The 17,771-nt window shown below is 39.0% G+C and overlaps 1 protein-coding gene across 2 annotated transcripts; it reads right to left on the reverse strand.

The window, feature by feature from the left end:
• Positions 1–1,402: 1,402 nt before the first annotated feature.
• On the reverse strand, positions 1,403–15,958 carry shoc1 (shortage in chiasmata 1). 2 transcript variants are annotated; one of them, XM_084947547.1, is made up of 28 exons: positions 15,850–15,958; positions 15,465–15,540; positions 15,262–15,391; positions 14,802–14,892; positions 14,552–14,721; positions 14,295–14,457; positions 14,098–14,212; positions 13,891–14,032; positions 13,695–13,799; positions 13,406–13,535; positions 13,052–13,146; positions 12,118–12,363; positions 11,091–11,516; positions 10,361–10,546; positions 9,758–9,952; positions 9,558–9,650; positions 8,951–9,132; positions 8,763–8,835; positions 8,542–8,605; positions 7,974–8,149; positions 7,790–7,889; positions 6,030–6,141; positions 5,128–5,243; positions 4,872–4,959; positions 4,553–4,684; positions 3,818–3,967; positions 2,737–3,445; positions 1,403–1,721 (listed from the first exon to the last, which is right to left on the reverse strand). In XM_084947547.1, coding segments are annotated over exons 1-28 (4,353 nt in total). In that variant the 5' UTR covers positions 15,852–15,958; the 3' UTR covers positions 1,403–1,635. The 2 variants fall into 2 exon arrangements, with proteins under 2 accessions (XP_084803673.1, XP_084803674.1); XM_084947548.1 differs by lacking the exon at positions 4,553–4,684.
• Between the last annotated feature and the right edge of the window lie 1,813 nt (positions 15,959–17,771).

The raw sequence follows: 17,771 nt of genomic DNA on the forward strand, positions 1-17,771 counted from the left end.
AACCAGGCGAAAAACTACAAGATAAATCTACATTTGGATTATCAAATACCAACACATTACTTATACTTCAGAAAATTTTATTCTTACCATGCGAATCATTATTTGTTGATTTGTTTCATGGCGCTTGTGTCATTTTCCTTTTACTCAGCATTTTGAGGTTCTGCTTTTTGTGCCCAAAAGCCCCCCTCCCCTCTTTATCTGTAATCACTATCCAACTATAAAGGTGCTTCTGCTGGGGCTCCATCTCTTCTTTAAAAGAGAAAACTCACAGGTGACTCTTAATTGCAGGCTGTGATTAAAGATAACAGCGTGACCTTTACAGCTGAAGCCAAAATAGGAGCCAGACTAAAGGATGCTTTGGTTTAAACAGCCTGCTCCTTCCCACAATATCTCTCCTGTCCCATTCAGTGCAGGGCTCCAGTGTAGTCAGGGACCATTACTGCACCATTAGGCTACTGTTTGCCTCGCCTTCATAGGGGGACTCCTTTGACCACCCTGCTGACTCCTTTTGTTCCTGTGCCATTAAAAAAACAAACCATTTCTCTCTTTGTTTGTCCACTGCTTCTAAGCAGGCAGCAGCCAGGGAGACGGACACGTAGAGAGAGGGACACATTTAAAAAAAAGAAAGTGGTGGGTTATTGATGGTGGTAGTCAGTGCTTGATATGGCTGTCCAGAGGCAGGGAGGCTTGGAGTCGATGTCCCTGGGGTCGTCTTTGTCTGGGGATCATTCCTGAGGGAGCTGGCTTCACTCTGCTGGCTCGTGAAGATAAGCACTCTCTCCACATGCTGAGAGAGCACGATAAGGGGATTGCTTCACTAAATTATATATATAAAAAAAGAAGCCCCGCCATTGGAGCTGCTAAAATGAGACTTTATCAGGTTAACTGGGAAACACCCTCCATCCCATTCCTCCAGCCATAAATCACAATTTGTTTTTCCTCAATTGAGCATGCTCAGTATGGGGAGGGGGCACAGCAAACATGTGCAGATAATTATAATTATGCTTAATCTTATTTTGTAAGAAGAACCTGCCAACACTTCCTCCTTGTTACTTAGCAGTATTTAAACATATAATCATTTATAACACATTATAATGTAGTTGTAAGCAGATTTAAGGCGTTAATCAATTTAAAATGCTACCATGTTATTAGTACTATTCATTGTCTGTTTCTATACCAGCTTGGGAAACTTCAGGGACAAAAATCATCAAAAATTTTTTGAATTTTGATAAATTACAAATAGATAACTAAAAGTAAATTATAAATAGAAAAGGAGCAGTGTGCCCTGTAAAACAGCTTAAAATAGCTAATACTATAATATGAAAAAGTGCAAAGCAAATTTATACAATAAACAATATTTTAGATTAAAATAAAACAAAAATCATACGATATTGCTTTGAACTTTAATAAAATTAACTGTTCCTCCTTTTTTAAACATTAACAGTATTTTTGGTGACAAAAAAGGAATTCAGAAAATCACAATTGCTTATAAACATTTAAAATGTAGACTTTTAGGTGAAAAACTAAAAATGTAATCTGAGAAGAAAAAAAAACCCCACCGCAAACTATGCCATGACTGAACTTTTAATGTTTTAATGCATTTTAATATTTTTTTATTCCTTCTCCCATTCTTTTCTAAAACAATTTAAGCCTCGTCTGTCCATCACCTCTGCCGGGCACCCTCTCATAGCTCAGCCTTCCCTTCTTCGATGGTGACAACACTGCAAATGTAAAAAAAACAACAACCAAAAAATAAAGTAAGAACAAATGGGCTATGTTAGCACCTAAACTTTTACCTGAGAAATAAGAAAAAGGAGACTATAATGTGCATTTCCAACCACAAACTCTGTTCAGGATCATTTTCTCGTGCAGCTCTGAACATGGGATCTATAAATTAGATCACCCAACACAACTCCTGTTATGCGCACTTATACTTGTTTGCTGGTTCTTGTGTGACTATTCAACTAAATTTTTAATTGTAAGATGTAGATAAAGGACCTGGGAGGAAAATCGAGAGAGTTAAAATTGCTGAATGTTTTTTCTCAGAGACTTGGGGATGTCACAGCAGAACTCCACGCTGACAGTCTCACCGGGAGTAGCGCGGCATTATGAACGTTGCCATAGTTCGTCATGATTTAGAGGGGTCTTGTTTTTCTGTATATAGTGGACTTTTTTTGTTGTTGCTTTAGTTGTAAAGCAACAACAAAAAAAAAAGGTTAAAAAAAAAAAGATTCTGAGCATGCTCCTCGTCTTGCTCCTCACCTGATGTGCTGTCTTCAGGCTTGGAAACTATTGACTCTTGAAGTAAAAGTGACTCAGCTCACATCACCAGCATAAAATTCAGGTTAGTATGCCAGACAATAAAAGTTGTTTGTTCTCTGTGCAAGTTTGAGGACCATGGTGTAGAATGCACAATGTACTTTATACTTTGTTGCATTTTCCTGCCATTGTAAATCTTGTGAATGGTCAACTATACAAACTACATTCGCTTTCAAAGTAAAAGCTCCACCTTTTTGAAACAACTTTTACTCTGAAGGCAAATGGTCTCCATTTGCGGCTTGTGTGGCACTTTTCAGTTTTACTGCTGCTCAGAGAGATTTTGATGAGTATTTACAGACATAGACATCTTCCACAAAAACTACAGGGAACCATGGCAACGTAAGTATAGAATCAAAGGTTGTGTCAACAGCTAGTATTGTGCTAGAGACAAGAACAGCTTCTATTTCTATTTTTCACCTGATCCAATCAAGCCTGCAGTCTTTCTGTTCCTCTTCCTCTCCTGTCCTGCCCAGTATCTGGAGCCGTAGTTGGCTGAAAGTGATGTCATCCCTCCACCAACGTGATCATGACCCCACAGGATACCTGTAGGTGTGCTAAGACTGTAGGTGATGTGCTGACTGGGAGGATTAAAGTCCTTGTAGAGTGTAGGGTATGTGGACGTTTGGGGGCTGGCTGGCTGCTGCAGGTTGGTACTGTAACTGAAGGTAGAGTCCAGTTTGAGTGGGCTGTCAGCAGGGTGTGAAGAAGTGGTGTAATCGTTTAGCGGAGTCTTGTGTGTCCACTCATTGACTGATCTTTCAACAACCTTCCCCACTGCTCCAGCTATGCTCCTCCAGCCAGAGATCTTCCCATCCTCTCTCCATGGATCATTGATGTTCCAGCTTCCCTGGAAACAAACATCTGAACTGCCTAAAGTATCACTCAGGTCAAGTTTGAAATCTGAGTTGCCATCCTCGAATATTGGGTAGAAGCTCTCCTGTGGAGTCTCGAACAGGAAGCTGGTGTTCTGGTTGCTACAGAGAAGGTCTGGATGGGGGGACTTCATGCATTCATAATCCCCAGTATGAGTCTGTGGGCTGCTTTGTTGGTTTGTCTCAGTGGTCAAAGTTTGAGGGTCTTTTGGATCTGCTGCCAGTGGATACAGGGAGGTCGTGTCACTGAAGAGCTAAACTCGGAAGAGAAGGGGGGAAAAAAAAAAATCAAATTTAATTTCTTAACAACTCGGTTTATTAATGTATTTATTTTCTAAATATTTTTGGGGACTTTTTCAGCTTTATTTGATAGACACAGTGAAGAAAGGACAGGAAAGCGGGGGCAGAGAGAGGGGAAGACATGCGGCAAAGGGCCGCGGGTCGGACTCAAACCCGGGCCAGCTGCTCTTAGCCGTATGGCATATGGTCACCTGCTCAACGCATTGAGCTAAACCAGCGCCCGGAACTCTGTTTATTTTTATTTGTAATTTGTACTTCTGTGTAAAGTAATAAGCTTTTGTAAAACAAGTGTTCCAAATACAAACATATTTACAGCACATGATCACCTTTAGCACTTTATGTGGCACCTCAGGAAGCAGCTCCTTCAGCTGACACAATGAGGCCCCCAGGAGCCACTCAAAGGATGGCACTCTGCTCAGCATCAGCTGTCCAACCAGGGGGTTAATGCAAGGGAACTGTGACAAACATTCTTCTTCCTGGAGGAAGCAAATGGGAAAAAAAAGAAATGCAATCAATGACAAGACATGTAATAGATTTTGATTCATAAAAAAATAAAAAAATAAAATCACACAGCAGACATAAGACAGTTGTAAAAGGTTCATTTAGTTTTTGTCTCTTTGAAACTTCACAACCATTTATGGAATAATTTCTGTTTCAAACCTATGAGGTCCTGACTGGTCTTTCAGTATAAGTAGTTAATGAAAAAACATTCTGTTTACTGTGAATTTCTGTCTATGTAGATGGCATTTTTCTCTGATTTATCAGTATTAATTATCACAGTTAATAATAAAATATCTTGGTCTCCAACCACTGTTTTCTGCAATGTGACTACAGAAATACAAAAACAAATCTACACAGAACCTGCATTTTCTAACTGTATGCTGTCCAGTTATCCCTCTTGATTACAACTGGACCAGCTTATAATTAACCATAGAAAAAAATGTATCCACATGCTCTTAAGAATAGAGTCAAAACACTGCTTTAATTCATCACTGAAAACAGTGCAATTTATTCTAGACCTTTCTGTATGAATAGCTTTGATTTGGGGATATGAGTTTCACCTGTGAGGGCATCACAGACAGCCAGTCTCTGTTCAAGAAGCTGACAGGGTCTCTGTCACTGGACATCAGGCTGTGGAAGCAGATCTGACTGATGGACTTTGCTATTTCCAATACATCTGACACTAACAGCACCTGCAAGACGATGTACAGAAATGCCTGTATCCTACTGTTGTTTATTCTTTTTTATTACTTTTGGTCTTTTTGTTTAAAATATTGGTGAAATGTCTTCAATATCCTGAAAGGATATTAATTTGACTTGAATGAAGATGATAATGATAATAATGATCTGTTACAGAGAGGGGCACCACTTATGTTCTACCTTCACATCCAAATCCTCAGACTTCATTCTCAATAGCACCAGAGATGAATAGACTAGCACCAAGTTGCTGAAGGCCTCACTGGAAAATCTGCACACACACAAAATCAAGCCTTCTCATATACTACTACTGTTTAGGGGAGATAAATAAGGACCCTTTTGGAAGACAAAATCATCAGGTTTTAGGGTCAATACTTGGTTCAAAGTTAAATACACTCTCCAAGTGAGGGTGTAGGGTTAAGTATATGTGGACACCCACCTTCCTCCCTGACCTTCTGGACAATGAAGGATGAGCCAGCAGCAGCTGTACTGAAGAGAGAGAGCAGTCAGCCTCATCACCACTCCCTCACTGGCTCGCTCTTGACATAGTTCATCCTGCTCACACACACACACACACACACACACACACACACACACACACACACACACACACACACACACACACACAGTCAGCAAAAGTATGTGTGTTTTTCTTTAAGTAGTTTCAGAGTTTATTGGTCAGCATTTCCACTTAAGAGACTCATTAGAGCATTGGGACTAAATGCAGAGGAAATCCGCCCCCATAACAAGTCTAACTGTGTATATTGTCTTTATGAGGACTGATTGGACTGAAATGAAAGTTACATAATGCTTCAAAATAACTGCCCAGAAGTGTATCAAGACGGTCGTCAAGTGGTGAGAGTGGGATCTAAAACAAATTGGCTAAAACCAAGATGTTTAAAAAGCTGAAACCATAAAACTAAGTATGGAAGCACACTTTTATCACTGATTTTGTCTGTAAGTCAAAAATTTGAGTTATGCATGTTGAAATTTCAACTTAAAAACTCAAAATTTTGAGTTAAGTATCTCAAAAAATTTCATCAAAATAACTTACCAGTTTAACATTCCAGGTACATTTTTTTTCAGCATTAGAAAAAAGCTTCCATACCTAAGTGAAACACATGTTACCAGTTCCCTTAAAAACACTGTCAGACATCGGATTTTTATTTTATCACAGACACATTTACAAACCATGAAGAGCCTGAGATGTGTAAAGAAAAATGTTTCCTTTCCCACATTCGCGGAGTGTACTGTTATTAGATGTGCTTTAAAATTTACAGCTACCACCGTATTACGTGAAGTTTCCTCACAAAGATGAAGTGTTTATGTGTTTCCTGATACCTGAATGACGATGGCGGTGCTTTCATCCACTGTGATGAGAGTGTAATTGTGGATCCCTCCGAGCCTCTTCAGGGAGGGACAGTGGCTCCTCTCCAGCACCATCACATTAGACCTGTGACAGACATGTTTCATCAAATGATCAAACAGTGCTCGTCAGGACTGGGAGGTCAGGTAAAAATGCTAAGAATGAATGAATAAATGAATAAATAAATAAATAAATAAAAAAATAGCCTTTGCTGTCTGAAGGTCAGGAAAGTCCAAGGCAGAGGCAGCATATTGATTGATTGATTTTTAGCTGTCAGAGTTATAATTATCTGTTAAAATGTCAAAAGTGATACAGCAGAACTAGAAAATAAGTTTCCTCCATCCATGATATGAGTAAACTCTGTGATGACTACAACAGCACTCAGACTGCAGGCTTACTTACAAGGCTTACAAGGATATTTAAAAGTACAATTGGAGGCAGAGTCTTCATTTTTCTGTGGGGCCAGCTCCTACTTTCAAGATTAGGCTTAAAGCATATAGTTATAGGCTTGATCAGGTGACTCTGAGTCCTCCTTTAACCCTTTAAAACCGGTTGGAGCAGGCACGCTCCGTTTTGCTTAACTATTTTTAAATCCCTGTAGAACCGGAACCACGTAAGCTAGCGCAATAATTTTTTTTGCATATGAAACCGGAGGAGTTGTACTTACATCTTATGCCATCAGCTTGCCCTAGGTCACGGTTTCCTTCCACATATAGCTTTGCAAAAATTGCATAAAAAGCACTTGTAGCAACAAAAACATAATATTCCAGAAACACGCTTTGCCGATCCGATCAGCTGTTCATAACACTTCCTATGTTGGAATAGACGTCAGCGTGAACTATCGCATGTCCGCCATTACCTGCCCGAAACCGGAAGTGACGTCATTTTTGTGGAAAATTTAGTTTTTTACCTTCGGGGCCTTATAAGCCTATACTGGTGTTTTTAAAAGTCATGTTTGACTTTATGCTTTTCTGAATAGTTTCTTAGAACTCAAATTGCACTGCTGGAAATAGTTTATTTTGATGCACATGCTGTTTTTTTGAAAATTTGGATTATAATATTTATTTTCATTTTTCCTGCAGTATATAAAAATTGACTATGACTATAAATTTAATTTCCTGTTGTTGGAAACTATTTTGTGCAACTTTTTTGTATTTACAGTTGTGAGGGATACACCTCTTAAATTTCTTTAACTAGAAATATATGTAAAAAACAAAAAACAATTTTCAATTTTTTTGTAGTTTACTGCATTTTTTTGCAATTTATGTAGTTACTATGGACTTAATGCATACATATTATTAAAATTTGGGCTATAACGGTTGTATTGATGTATAGCAACTCGAAATGCTCTCAAAAATGGCACTACTGCATGTGAAAATATAAAGATAAGCTCTGGCGGACTTGGTAGGTCTTAAAGGGTTAATTACCCTGCAATGGATTTAGGCTGATGGGGCTTTGCCATGATGCACTGTTCCTTTTTCATTCATGCGCTTACATACTACTCTGCATTAATTGTTATTAAAATCTGGCTGTAGTTTTCTGTTTAACTTTAAATGAAAACTTCTTATATTAGATTATGTGATATGTAACCTGATGTTAGTTATTTTTACTATTTTTTCATCTCAGCTACTCAGATGTAAAACATTTAAAAATTATTCTGATGTAAAGGCTGGTCATAATACTCGATACTTGAACACAGTTGTTTTTACTTGTCTGGATGAGGAGGAAAACTCACTCTGACTCGAGCATTTGCAGTAGCAGCGGATAGTTAATAAGTCCCTCCGTCACAAACAACACATATGGCACGTTGTCCTCCAGGCACCACAAGATATTCTCTTTAGGGAAACAAGCACATTTAAAAGCATTTAAGCGAAAATATCAACAATAATATGAATACGTGGAATTTGGTGGCAGCTGACCTGCATCAGAGACGGTGGTGTTGAACGTTAGGTGGCTGATGCTCCTCTCCCTACAGATTGCAGACCATGGAGACTGGCCCGGATGGTCGTACTCCACAACTAGAGAGAAACAGGTCCAGGGGAAGTCGGGGCCAATATCCTGTTCATACACCACCACGCACACACTATCATGCATGCTGTAAACAGGATAGAAGTGTGACAACAACGTGTTTACTTATACTCAAGACAGTGTGATGAATGGCTCCTAATCTGAAAATATAGCTATGAGATGTATACATTTTGCTATTGCCAAAATATAAAATAATAAAATAGATATTATTTAGCATTTGAAACTGAAAATACGCTTTTCAAATCTTTCAGAAACAGTCATATGAGGCATTTCAGAAACAATAAAATAAAATAAAGAATGTATGTTAATTTAAAAAAAATAACTTAGAAAGCAGGGGATGGGACCTCAAGCACAGCTTTATTGTGTCTCTACAATATCATGTAATTATATATGACTTCATATCTCTATATACCAATGTATCACACAGGCCTAGATGAATGAACTATGATACACTTTTACCTGCTGACTACACTTGCACCGTTGAGCTTTATCTTGTCCTGCTCTGGACAAACTGCAGTTGCGCCTCAAACAACAACAAAAAAACACAAATATAATTAACTCTATGACACAATGACAGTCACCTGTTTGTCTTATTTCTGCATGTTTTGCAGCATTAAATTTTTCTTTGAATATTTTTTAGTTTAATAACCTTTGACTGAAATGATCAGTGAGCTGCTTACCTGTCACCTGGTTCAAGCTGTTGATTATTGTTGATCTGCTGCTATCACAGTGAACTGATACGATAACAAGAATCTGCACAAAGGTAAATAAGCAACTCTTATCAAGTGTTTTTCACATAAGGATTTATGACTTTAACTAATATCATATTTAGCTTATAGAAGTATATGAATTATTACACAATACTGACTTTATCTGTGGTGTTCTGTCCTTTACTGCTGTTCAGCCACTCAGCCACCAGGTGCTGGAGCTCCTGCAGTTTGAGGCTGGACTCCTGGTTTTTCTGACTGAGGTAGAGGATGATGTGCAGCCTCTTCAGCAGCTGCTGCAGACTCTGCTCTGCACATCCCTTAGCTGCCTTTGTCAGGTACTCTGTTGTCCAAGAACACCAGGTTAAAAATCTCACAATATGGCATCTGTTTGGTTAAAACCTCAGTGTAGACACTGAAACTAAAGTTAAGATTTTGGAAATTCCAGCTTCCAGTTTTGAGTGATGGGATCCCACATGATTGCATAATTTCTATCATACTGTTTTAGAATATTTACAGGGGATATTTCTGTATCTTGCCCAGGTTCTCTCCTACTGGCTCGACAAAGTCATTACTTATATGAAAGTAAAAACAATATCATACTACGTTATAATAAAAATAGCACAATTATGAAATTTACTTTCAGTTAACTGTTTGAACTTTTAATTTATTACAATTAGATTTTTCCCACCTTTACAACTGCAGCATTTTGAACTAACTTAATAAACTTTAAAGGTTGGCTGCTTGTGTGACAGTAGTTCATCTCACCCAAACCCGTACTGAGGTCGCACTTCAGCAGCAGCTCCTTAAATGTCACCAGCACATGAATCAGAGCTGCAAGGTTGAAAAGCGCTTCCTGATCTGCAACACAGTGGGAGAGGGAGTAGATAATTTACTTCTGTCAAATCTAGGTTTAATACATTAATACAACAACATGCAAATTAAAACATTAACATGGCATTTCCTACCTTTGATCAGTTCTGCAGTCTGTGCAGGGGCCCTGCAGAGTGCTCTCTCCTGTTGTTTGAGAAGGAAGTGAGTTTGGTCTGGTGCCAGGGTGCTGAAGTCTCCACACCCTGGGAAGTTGAGCCCCAGCTGTCTGGCAGAGCTCAGACAAGGCTGAGCGAAGGCCAGCAGCTCACAGTAGGCTCGCTGCTGGCTGTCTGCACAGGGTTTAAAACACTAATTTAAAACACCATCTGAACCACCATGCTTTCCAAACAGACCCTACTACAGTCTGGTCAATGAGAAATGCAGTCAAGCAGCCTGACTCCCAAACTTTGCTGGCCCCCCATGTGGTCCCTCCTGTCAAGACCTGTCTCTTTTTGTCATATTTTTCAAGTAACCTATATTGGAAATTCTGTTTTTGGTCTGTGACCCCAATATTTTTAGTAGCCCCAATAGGGCCACCCCTATGAAAAAATTATGGAGGCGCCTGGCTTTCAGGTCTCCATATAATTGCTGCTAATGATACATTTGTAAAAGTGTGGAATTACTTGACTGAAACTCAAATGTGAAAGTAAGATGTGGATATTTGTTACTTTACTTCACTCTGATAACTTGTGACGCACCTGTAGGTTTGATCTTAACTACTTGGCTGTCCTGTCTTTGCTGTGATTTTCCACTGAGTTGACCCATCCACTGATTAGCAGGTTCTTCCTCTCTGTTTGAATTTCCTGGCCTCATGTCCAGTGTTTGACTCTGCACTGGAGAAGGCTGCAGCTCTGATAATAGTGCTTGGTGGTTCACCTCATGTGCTGATAAATAAAAGGGTGAGCTTAGGTAAAACATGTTTTCATTAGGCTACATTAGTTTTTACAGGCGTACATCTGGAGTCATAGCAAAAAAGTTCAGGTCAAGGGTAAATTTATTGGATCTGTTAAGGTTTTTAACTATTAAAAAAATAATCAGCTTACCTGAGAGCTTTAGAGCCTTCTTAGAAACAATGCCCTCTTTATGTGAGTTGGATGAGCAGAAGTTTATAAACTTATCGGGATTAAAAGATTAGCTGAAGAAATTATAATGATTACTGAGGAATCTAACATGAAGAATCTAAGAGCTTTACAGTGCATTCATGCGTTTTGTTTTCTTTTGTGGGAAGTGTAGGGATCTGTGGCTACACACAGTTTTCCTGTGGAGACTTTGGTTATAATACTTCATTTACATTTTTCACATAATAGATACAAACATTCTGGTCTTAAGTTCAGAAAACAATGTTTGAAAATAAAGCTGCAAAAGCATAAATCAGGTGCTGAAAATCCCCTTCAGACTATGCAAGAACAGATAGTAAGCATAGTGTACCTGCAGTGCTGCCTGAGCTCTGAGGTGATGCAGAAACAGGAGCGATCTGCTGAGACCTAAGCATCATGAAGGTGGCCAGGGGGTCAAGGTCCAGCTCTGGTGGATTTCTTGCAAACAGCAAACCTCTGTCATCATCTCTAGTATTCAGTGTGGAGGCGACAGCCTCCTCAGAAATGTTCGCACTCAGCTCCATCTGACAGTCATGTCCTTGTCTGCTGATGCCTTTTTTATGAGCTGAAGACCAGCTTGCAACTTCTGAAAACTTCTTGCCACCAATATCATAGTTGGTGCTGGTGACAGGAGCTGATTTTACATCTTTATTCACTGTGTTGAACGCAGGCATCTGGGAGGCATTCGGAGATGAATCAACAGTGGTTTTCTTTTGGAGAAGAGTTTCAGCTGTGGTGCTCAATAGAAAGGAGTCGACTGAAACCAGAATAGAAGGAAAATTGACGAGATCTGACGATACTTAATATAAATAATTTTTGCACTTCAACTAAAAAAAACCAAAACACCTGAAACAATTAACCTGGTTTTGGCTGGCATTTCGGCATTTAAACCAGCTGCAGGTGAGCTGCCAAAAAACAGTGATGGACAAAAACTATCATGCAAACCACCAACCACCACAGAGTGGATAATTCCTAAAGGGGTCTGAGCCCCACCTGAGACTGATTACTGCTCTGCATCAAAAGGAGCAAGCAGAGGAGGTTCTGGCATAGAATCCTTTCAGGATACCACCTAGATGAGATATTTCGGGCATGTTTAGCCAGCAAACGCCCAAGCAGACCCAGTACATGTGGAGACATTATGTCTCTCAGCTAGATGGGAACATTTTGGTGTGTCCTTGAAAGAGATGGAGGAGGTGGCTGGGGAGAGTGAAGTCTGGGTATCTCTACTCAGACTGCTGCTTCCAAGAAATGGATGCGGAAAAGTGTCAGTAAACCGATAGCTTAGTAATTAATTACCTACATATGTTTAATACAGCTACACATGGACTCATGCACATCTAAAAACCAAAAACACTCACCCTCCACATGTTCAGGTGGCAGTTTACTTAAGTCTTCTCCAGTTTCCTCTCTGATGGAGGGAAGATCAGACTTCATACTCTCTGTGAAGTCGCAGCAGCAGCACAAAGATAACTGCGGGGCTCCCGTCTCCATCTCGGACTGCAGTTTGTCAGCAGCGCTTATGAAACTTTCTTTCTCTAGTTTGATAACTTTTAAGGCTTCCCACAGAGGCTGGAAGTCAACAGCTGGTTCATACATTTGAGGCTCTGTAGGAAATACAGCAATTTAGTGACACAGTTCAGAGATTTCTGTGTTCAGTACGTCTGTAAATGTGATAGATTAGAAACAAAAAAACAAAACAAAACAAAAAATCTCACTTTAAGTCCAATCATGACACAAAAACATGCACCCCAGAGTTTCCATGATAGCAACATTCATTTGAATTGACTTTCTCTGCATGGTAAACAGTCACCTTTTGTCAACCCCTGTCCCTAGATTGTGATACATTAAGTTTTAAGTCTCTACATCCAATTTGAGACTCCATTTAGAGCTGCAAACCCATCAGAAATGTTTAAGTAGATGGGTGGTTGAAGACCAAGATGTTTTGGGGCCACAGTGACATCTGGTGGTCTCCAAAAACATCAGCCTTTTAACTATTGATGCCAAAGCACTGCAGCACCTCAGTGAGTTTTAAAGTCCTCTTAGTCAGAAGTGCTGCAGCAGATTCACCCCAAATTTTGCATAATAAAAAACAAAATGTGTACTCATATGATTTAAACTTAATGGCTTTTGTTCCCCCTGCTGATTCCCTCAATGTCACTTTAGCAAAACTGTCACAGTGAACAAAGCGGTTTCTAAAGAGCCAGTGGAGGCTTTGGCACTTTTCCACTGTTAATCAGTGTTGAGTATTTAATGTGGAAAATTTGTGGAGTCTTCCTTTAATTACAAAATTACCTGACAACAGAAAGCCCACCACAAAGTTCAGGTGCTTCTCTGCCTTCCAAAGTACCGCCTTCATCTCTTTCTGAGCTCTCGGCGACACCAAAGATCTAGATGAAAATCATTATTGTTTCAAAAGCTTCTCCAATTACCATAAAATGGGAATCACTCATATTTTCTCATCATGCTGTAGCAGTTTATAAGAATTTATATCTTAATATAAATGTTAATCCAGATGACTTACAGATGACATCTCTATGTGTGCATCATGTTTGTTCAGTTAATGTGAAATCAGTGAAAATAAACAAACAAACAAAAAAAAACTATCAGAGAACTGTTTAGTTAGCAGCTCAACCTGACATTACTCACATTCTGCAACAAGGAGACATCTCTTCCTTCTTGAGCTCAGAGGTGGACAGACAGATGTCAGTTTGACTTTTCAGGGGAGTCGGGGTGAGAGTCAACTCCAGCTCCATTTCAGTGGGAAACACTGCACATCCTTAAAGACACAGTAAACTAAAACTTACATTGAAAGAGAATTAGACACCTCAAACAATCGAAGAGACATGGTGTGCCTGATGTAGCCTCTGTATATTTCTCTATTATTGGATGAAAAGTATAACCAACAAGTTACAGTTTTTATCTAAGCTCTCTGTACCTGCAAAATCTGACTCAATCAGACCTCCATTCATCTTGGTTTCTTCACTGGCTTCATCTGGTACATCAAACTTGGAAATATCCATTGAGGGATTTGAAAGGTAAGCTGATGAAAAGTCAAATATATCAGTTTATCTTTTAATAGTGTTTTTTTTTTTAATATATTTTTCATTTTAAAGGATTTTGGTCTTTGTCACCTTTTTGAAGCACATCTAGGACTGGAATCTCGTCGTCCATCAGCTCAGTGGAAACATTCACATGACTGCAGATGCTTGAAAACCTTGTGAACTTTTCTGTGCTCAGCTGAAGAGTCTCCACTACAGCAGGCAACAGCAGCAACTACAGAGAAAAAACTATTAACAATAAACTGAGAAAATAATCTCATGTTTATAAGGATTAGTTACCTCTCCGTTCGTGAGTGGCTGTTTAACAAACTCCTCTTGAATGTCTACGCATGTCTGAACATTAGTGGTGTCCACATCTGCCGGTTTTTCATAAGATGCACAGTGCTTGAAACAGCTACAATCCAACAGGTTTAACATGATGGTTAGTGGGGCCATAAACACACAAAGGTTGCTCATTTGCAGGTTTTAAAATGCACCTGAACATGTTGTCTTCTGAGATGGGATTTCCCGATGAGCTCAGCAGCGGGTCAGCTACAGGAAGCATCCTCAATCTGGACAACATGACTCTCAGTGTAGGCAAATGTCTCTTAAACTCTGCCAGGTGATCGACTGGAATGAGCTCTTCTGGCAAGAAGAGGTCTTTCACAGAACACAAACATGTTTTATAAGCATAACTGATTTCCTTAAGAAGATTAGAATTACAACTTTATTGTAGTATACAGAAATGGTTCACCTTCACTCTTATCCGTGATCTCGTCAGGTGTCTGCTTAAAAAACGATTCCTGACATGGACCGTCAGTCTGTGAGTCTTTTAAAAGGGGAACATACAAATCTTCATCTAAATCCTGAAGTGAGTCAGGATTAGAGCTGGGTATCACCTCCACCTCATCTTTCACATCAAATCTGAAAAGTAACAAGTATTTATGATATCTCTCCACAAATACAAAGTTCAGTGAATGGATTGTGTTTTTAAACGGGAGAACCTTTCTGTTGAATTTACTGGTGGATTTTTTTCTCTCAGATTATCAAGGACAGAGCCACCGACATTAAGTCTGCAAGTGGAGATCACCTGTCCTGTCAAGGGAATAAATATATAAGCAAATGAACTCATATGGCAGGCATGTGAAGATTACCTGTATCATCAACACACTATTACTGTTTTTTATGATTGCTTAAGTACTTTCAAAATCACTTTAGTAATTTTACAGATTGATTTATTACAAAGCCAAAGAGTCATGCTGACAGATTTCTTTCATTAACTATAGCAGCATTTCTTTATCATATATACAAACTGAAATGTACTATTGAAGTTGCATATCTTTTTCTTATATTAGGATTAAATATGCAGTCAAACTTCTTTGCACTAACAGAAATGAGATTTTCACTAGTCTGGTCCACTTACATCTCCGCTCTACAAACTGAAGTTGTTTTTTTTTTTAATACCTCTGACCCACGGTTTCCTGTAGGTATCTTCAAGCAGCTTTCCACTATGTGGATACAGGTCACTGGCACTTGTCAGGTAAGGTGTTGGCAGAGCCAGCAGGTTCATCATGACTTTCAGACTGGTGCTGGCCTGAAATAAACACACAAAGAATCAGAACAACAAGCTTTTAGAGAAATACTCCGGGTAAAATGAACAAGCTCACCTCAAAAACATAGTCAAGAGCTTTATATCTGATAGCAGGGAAGACTTCAGTCTGGGCAGAGTTGTCCTTTTCTGGCCTGTGCACACAAAGAAGCGGAGTTACAGGTAACATGTCTACCTCGGTATCTTACATCACACCAACTAACTTAATGTCTCACGCTATAAACAAATATATTTATGTAAACGGATAAAAATAACTTTCACATGGAAATCTTTCAAGTTTATTAGCTTGCTTAGCTAGCAAGTGTCGTACTATAGCTAGGTAAGGTAAGACTTTTTTTCTTTTTTTTTTACACATTTTAACTCTAAATTTAAAGCTTTAAACATGGAAAGCTGACAAAAAAAGTAAATAAGAGCACTGTGTGTTTGAGTAACAGCAAACTTACATTATGTAATTAAGTTTTAGTGTTGCGCGGCTGTAGTGTCCAAGATTGTTTATTCAGGATGCATTAACAGGTCACCAAAAGGTGAAACCGTCACGCATGCGCTCTGAGGCATATGACCAGTAAAGCTAGGATCTGCCTTTGAAAAAAAACATTTGGATAGCATTTTCCTAAAAAAATGAGAAAACCTAAAATATTTCTGGGACCCCAAGAAGCTCTTTGTAAATCCCGGAAAGGCCTCCACTGAAGTTATGGACCCATGGACACAAATATTTAATGGACGCTGGCCAACGTTTTTTTCTGTGGTTGTGTGGCTGGCAATGTAATACCTAACAAAGGCCATCAGATCAGAGGCGCTAGAATAAATGTTTTTGGTCTGGTAAGGAACTCGTTTCTGCAGTATAATGGTCCACGAGTCCTTCCTTTCTTCTTGGTGACGAAGCATTTCTATGTCAGGATGTCACCAGATTTCAGTTTGGGTCAGTGCCTACAGGTCTCATTATGGCAGAAACACACATTTATGTGTCAAAACGCCCCTTTAAATTCCCCCATAGACTGAACAAAATAAAAGGTAAATTTAAAAGTCATACATTATTTATTCCTGTATAAAGCCAGTCCACCACGGATAACATCAACTAACATGTTGACTTTGGACTGATTTTAATCACTTAAATCACAGATAACCATAAATAAAGCTCACTGTAATACATATTTCTTAGCTATTTATTCATTATTTTCCCGGCACAGTATTTGTGTTAATGTGCCATGTTGTGGCACAATACAAAATGTTTCTATATTAAATATGGAAAAACTGGGTTGCAATTTCCCATACAAATCGGCACAATAATAGTTATAGTGTAATAATGAACTAAATGGCTTCTGTGTTTTCTGCTTTTCAATTGCATGGACACTCTACTTTTCACCACAGGAGGGCGCTCTTCAACAGCAACATCATTCAAGGAAGTACAATTACCAATCCAATTCTTCTATATGCCTACAAGATATGGGCCCTCCGTTTTTCAGTTTCCAAACATGTGATGATTTTCAATCTTACAGAAAAGAAAAGAAAGAGAAGAAAAGAAAGTGAAACAAACAGCGAGGTGTTTCCATCCTCTCTATTATCTTTCCCCTCATTAGAAAAAATGGGTGTGGACAGTTTTATCTTTGTGTTGTCTCTTCTGTGACCCTGTAATTCTTCTGTGTATCCTGATTGGATGAACTAAAAGTTATTAAACGCTTAAAGGTCTATGTCTGGAGTTCACTAGTTTCTCATCAAGGTGACAAAATACCAGCATGCTTTACAGGCTTCGCTTTAAGACAGCAGATTCTGCCGATGTGTGCTTTCTCACAGGAGTGATAACATACAGAAAATTCACACTGACATGAAACTGCACTAAATGTGAGCTGGAGTTTGTCTCGATTTCTGGATTACCGCCTCAGGTATTCACAGAATGAACTGAATGTTCCTCCATGATTTAAAACATACAATATAAACAGATGAATATAAACAACCTTAATATAAGGCACGAGCATTTATATAATTTCTAGTTAGAGTCAACTGTATTATAATTATAGAAACTAGTAAATATCATAGCTTTCTATAGTTTGAACTTACAGTAGGTTGTGTGTTATGCAGTGTGGCTCCATGTGGTGACAAGCTGTCTGAACAAGGAAGACAGACTGTGAGACTTCATAACGATGTGAGAGGGAACATGAGTGTCACAGGGCTGCTGAACAGACATTCAAACAGCTGCAGCAGACTTCAGGACAGTAGCTGACATCTCCACAGGCCTGTCAGACTGAGTCATCATAAACTCTTATTCTGATGTATTATTTTCATGTAGAGGATGTTTTTCATCCAGTCACACTGTCAGTGTTTAGCTCAGTTTGGTCTCAGTTACTTTATTCATAGTATATCATAGTAT

Source organism: Perissodus microlepis, chromosome 12 (genome assembly GCF_051167445.1).
Source record: "Perissodus microlepis isolate ML-2025 ecotype Zambia chromosome 12, ASM5116744v1, whole genome shotgun sequence".
Lineage (NCBI taxonomy): Eukaryota > Metazoa > Chordata > Actinopteri > Cichliformes > Cichlidae > Perissodus > Perissodus microlepis.

Bases quoted from the DNA above. Each gene is read 5' to 3' on its own strand.
- shoc1 (XM_084947547.1), bottom strand. The intron at 14,213-14,294 runs GTGCATTTTAAA...GTTGGATTGTAG, and splicing joins TCAGAAGACAACATGTTCAG to CTGTTTCAAGCACTGTGCAT. The intron at 13,536-13,694 runs GTACAGAGAGCT...TGTGTCTTTAAG, and splicing joins GATTGAGTCAGATTTTGCAG to GATGTGCAGTGTTTCCCACT.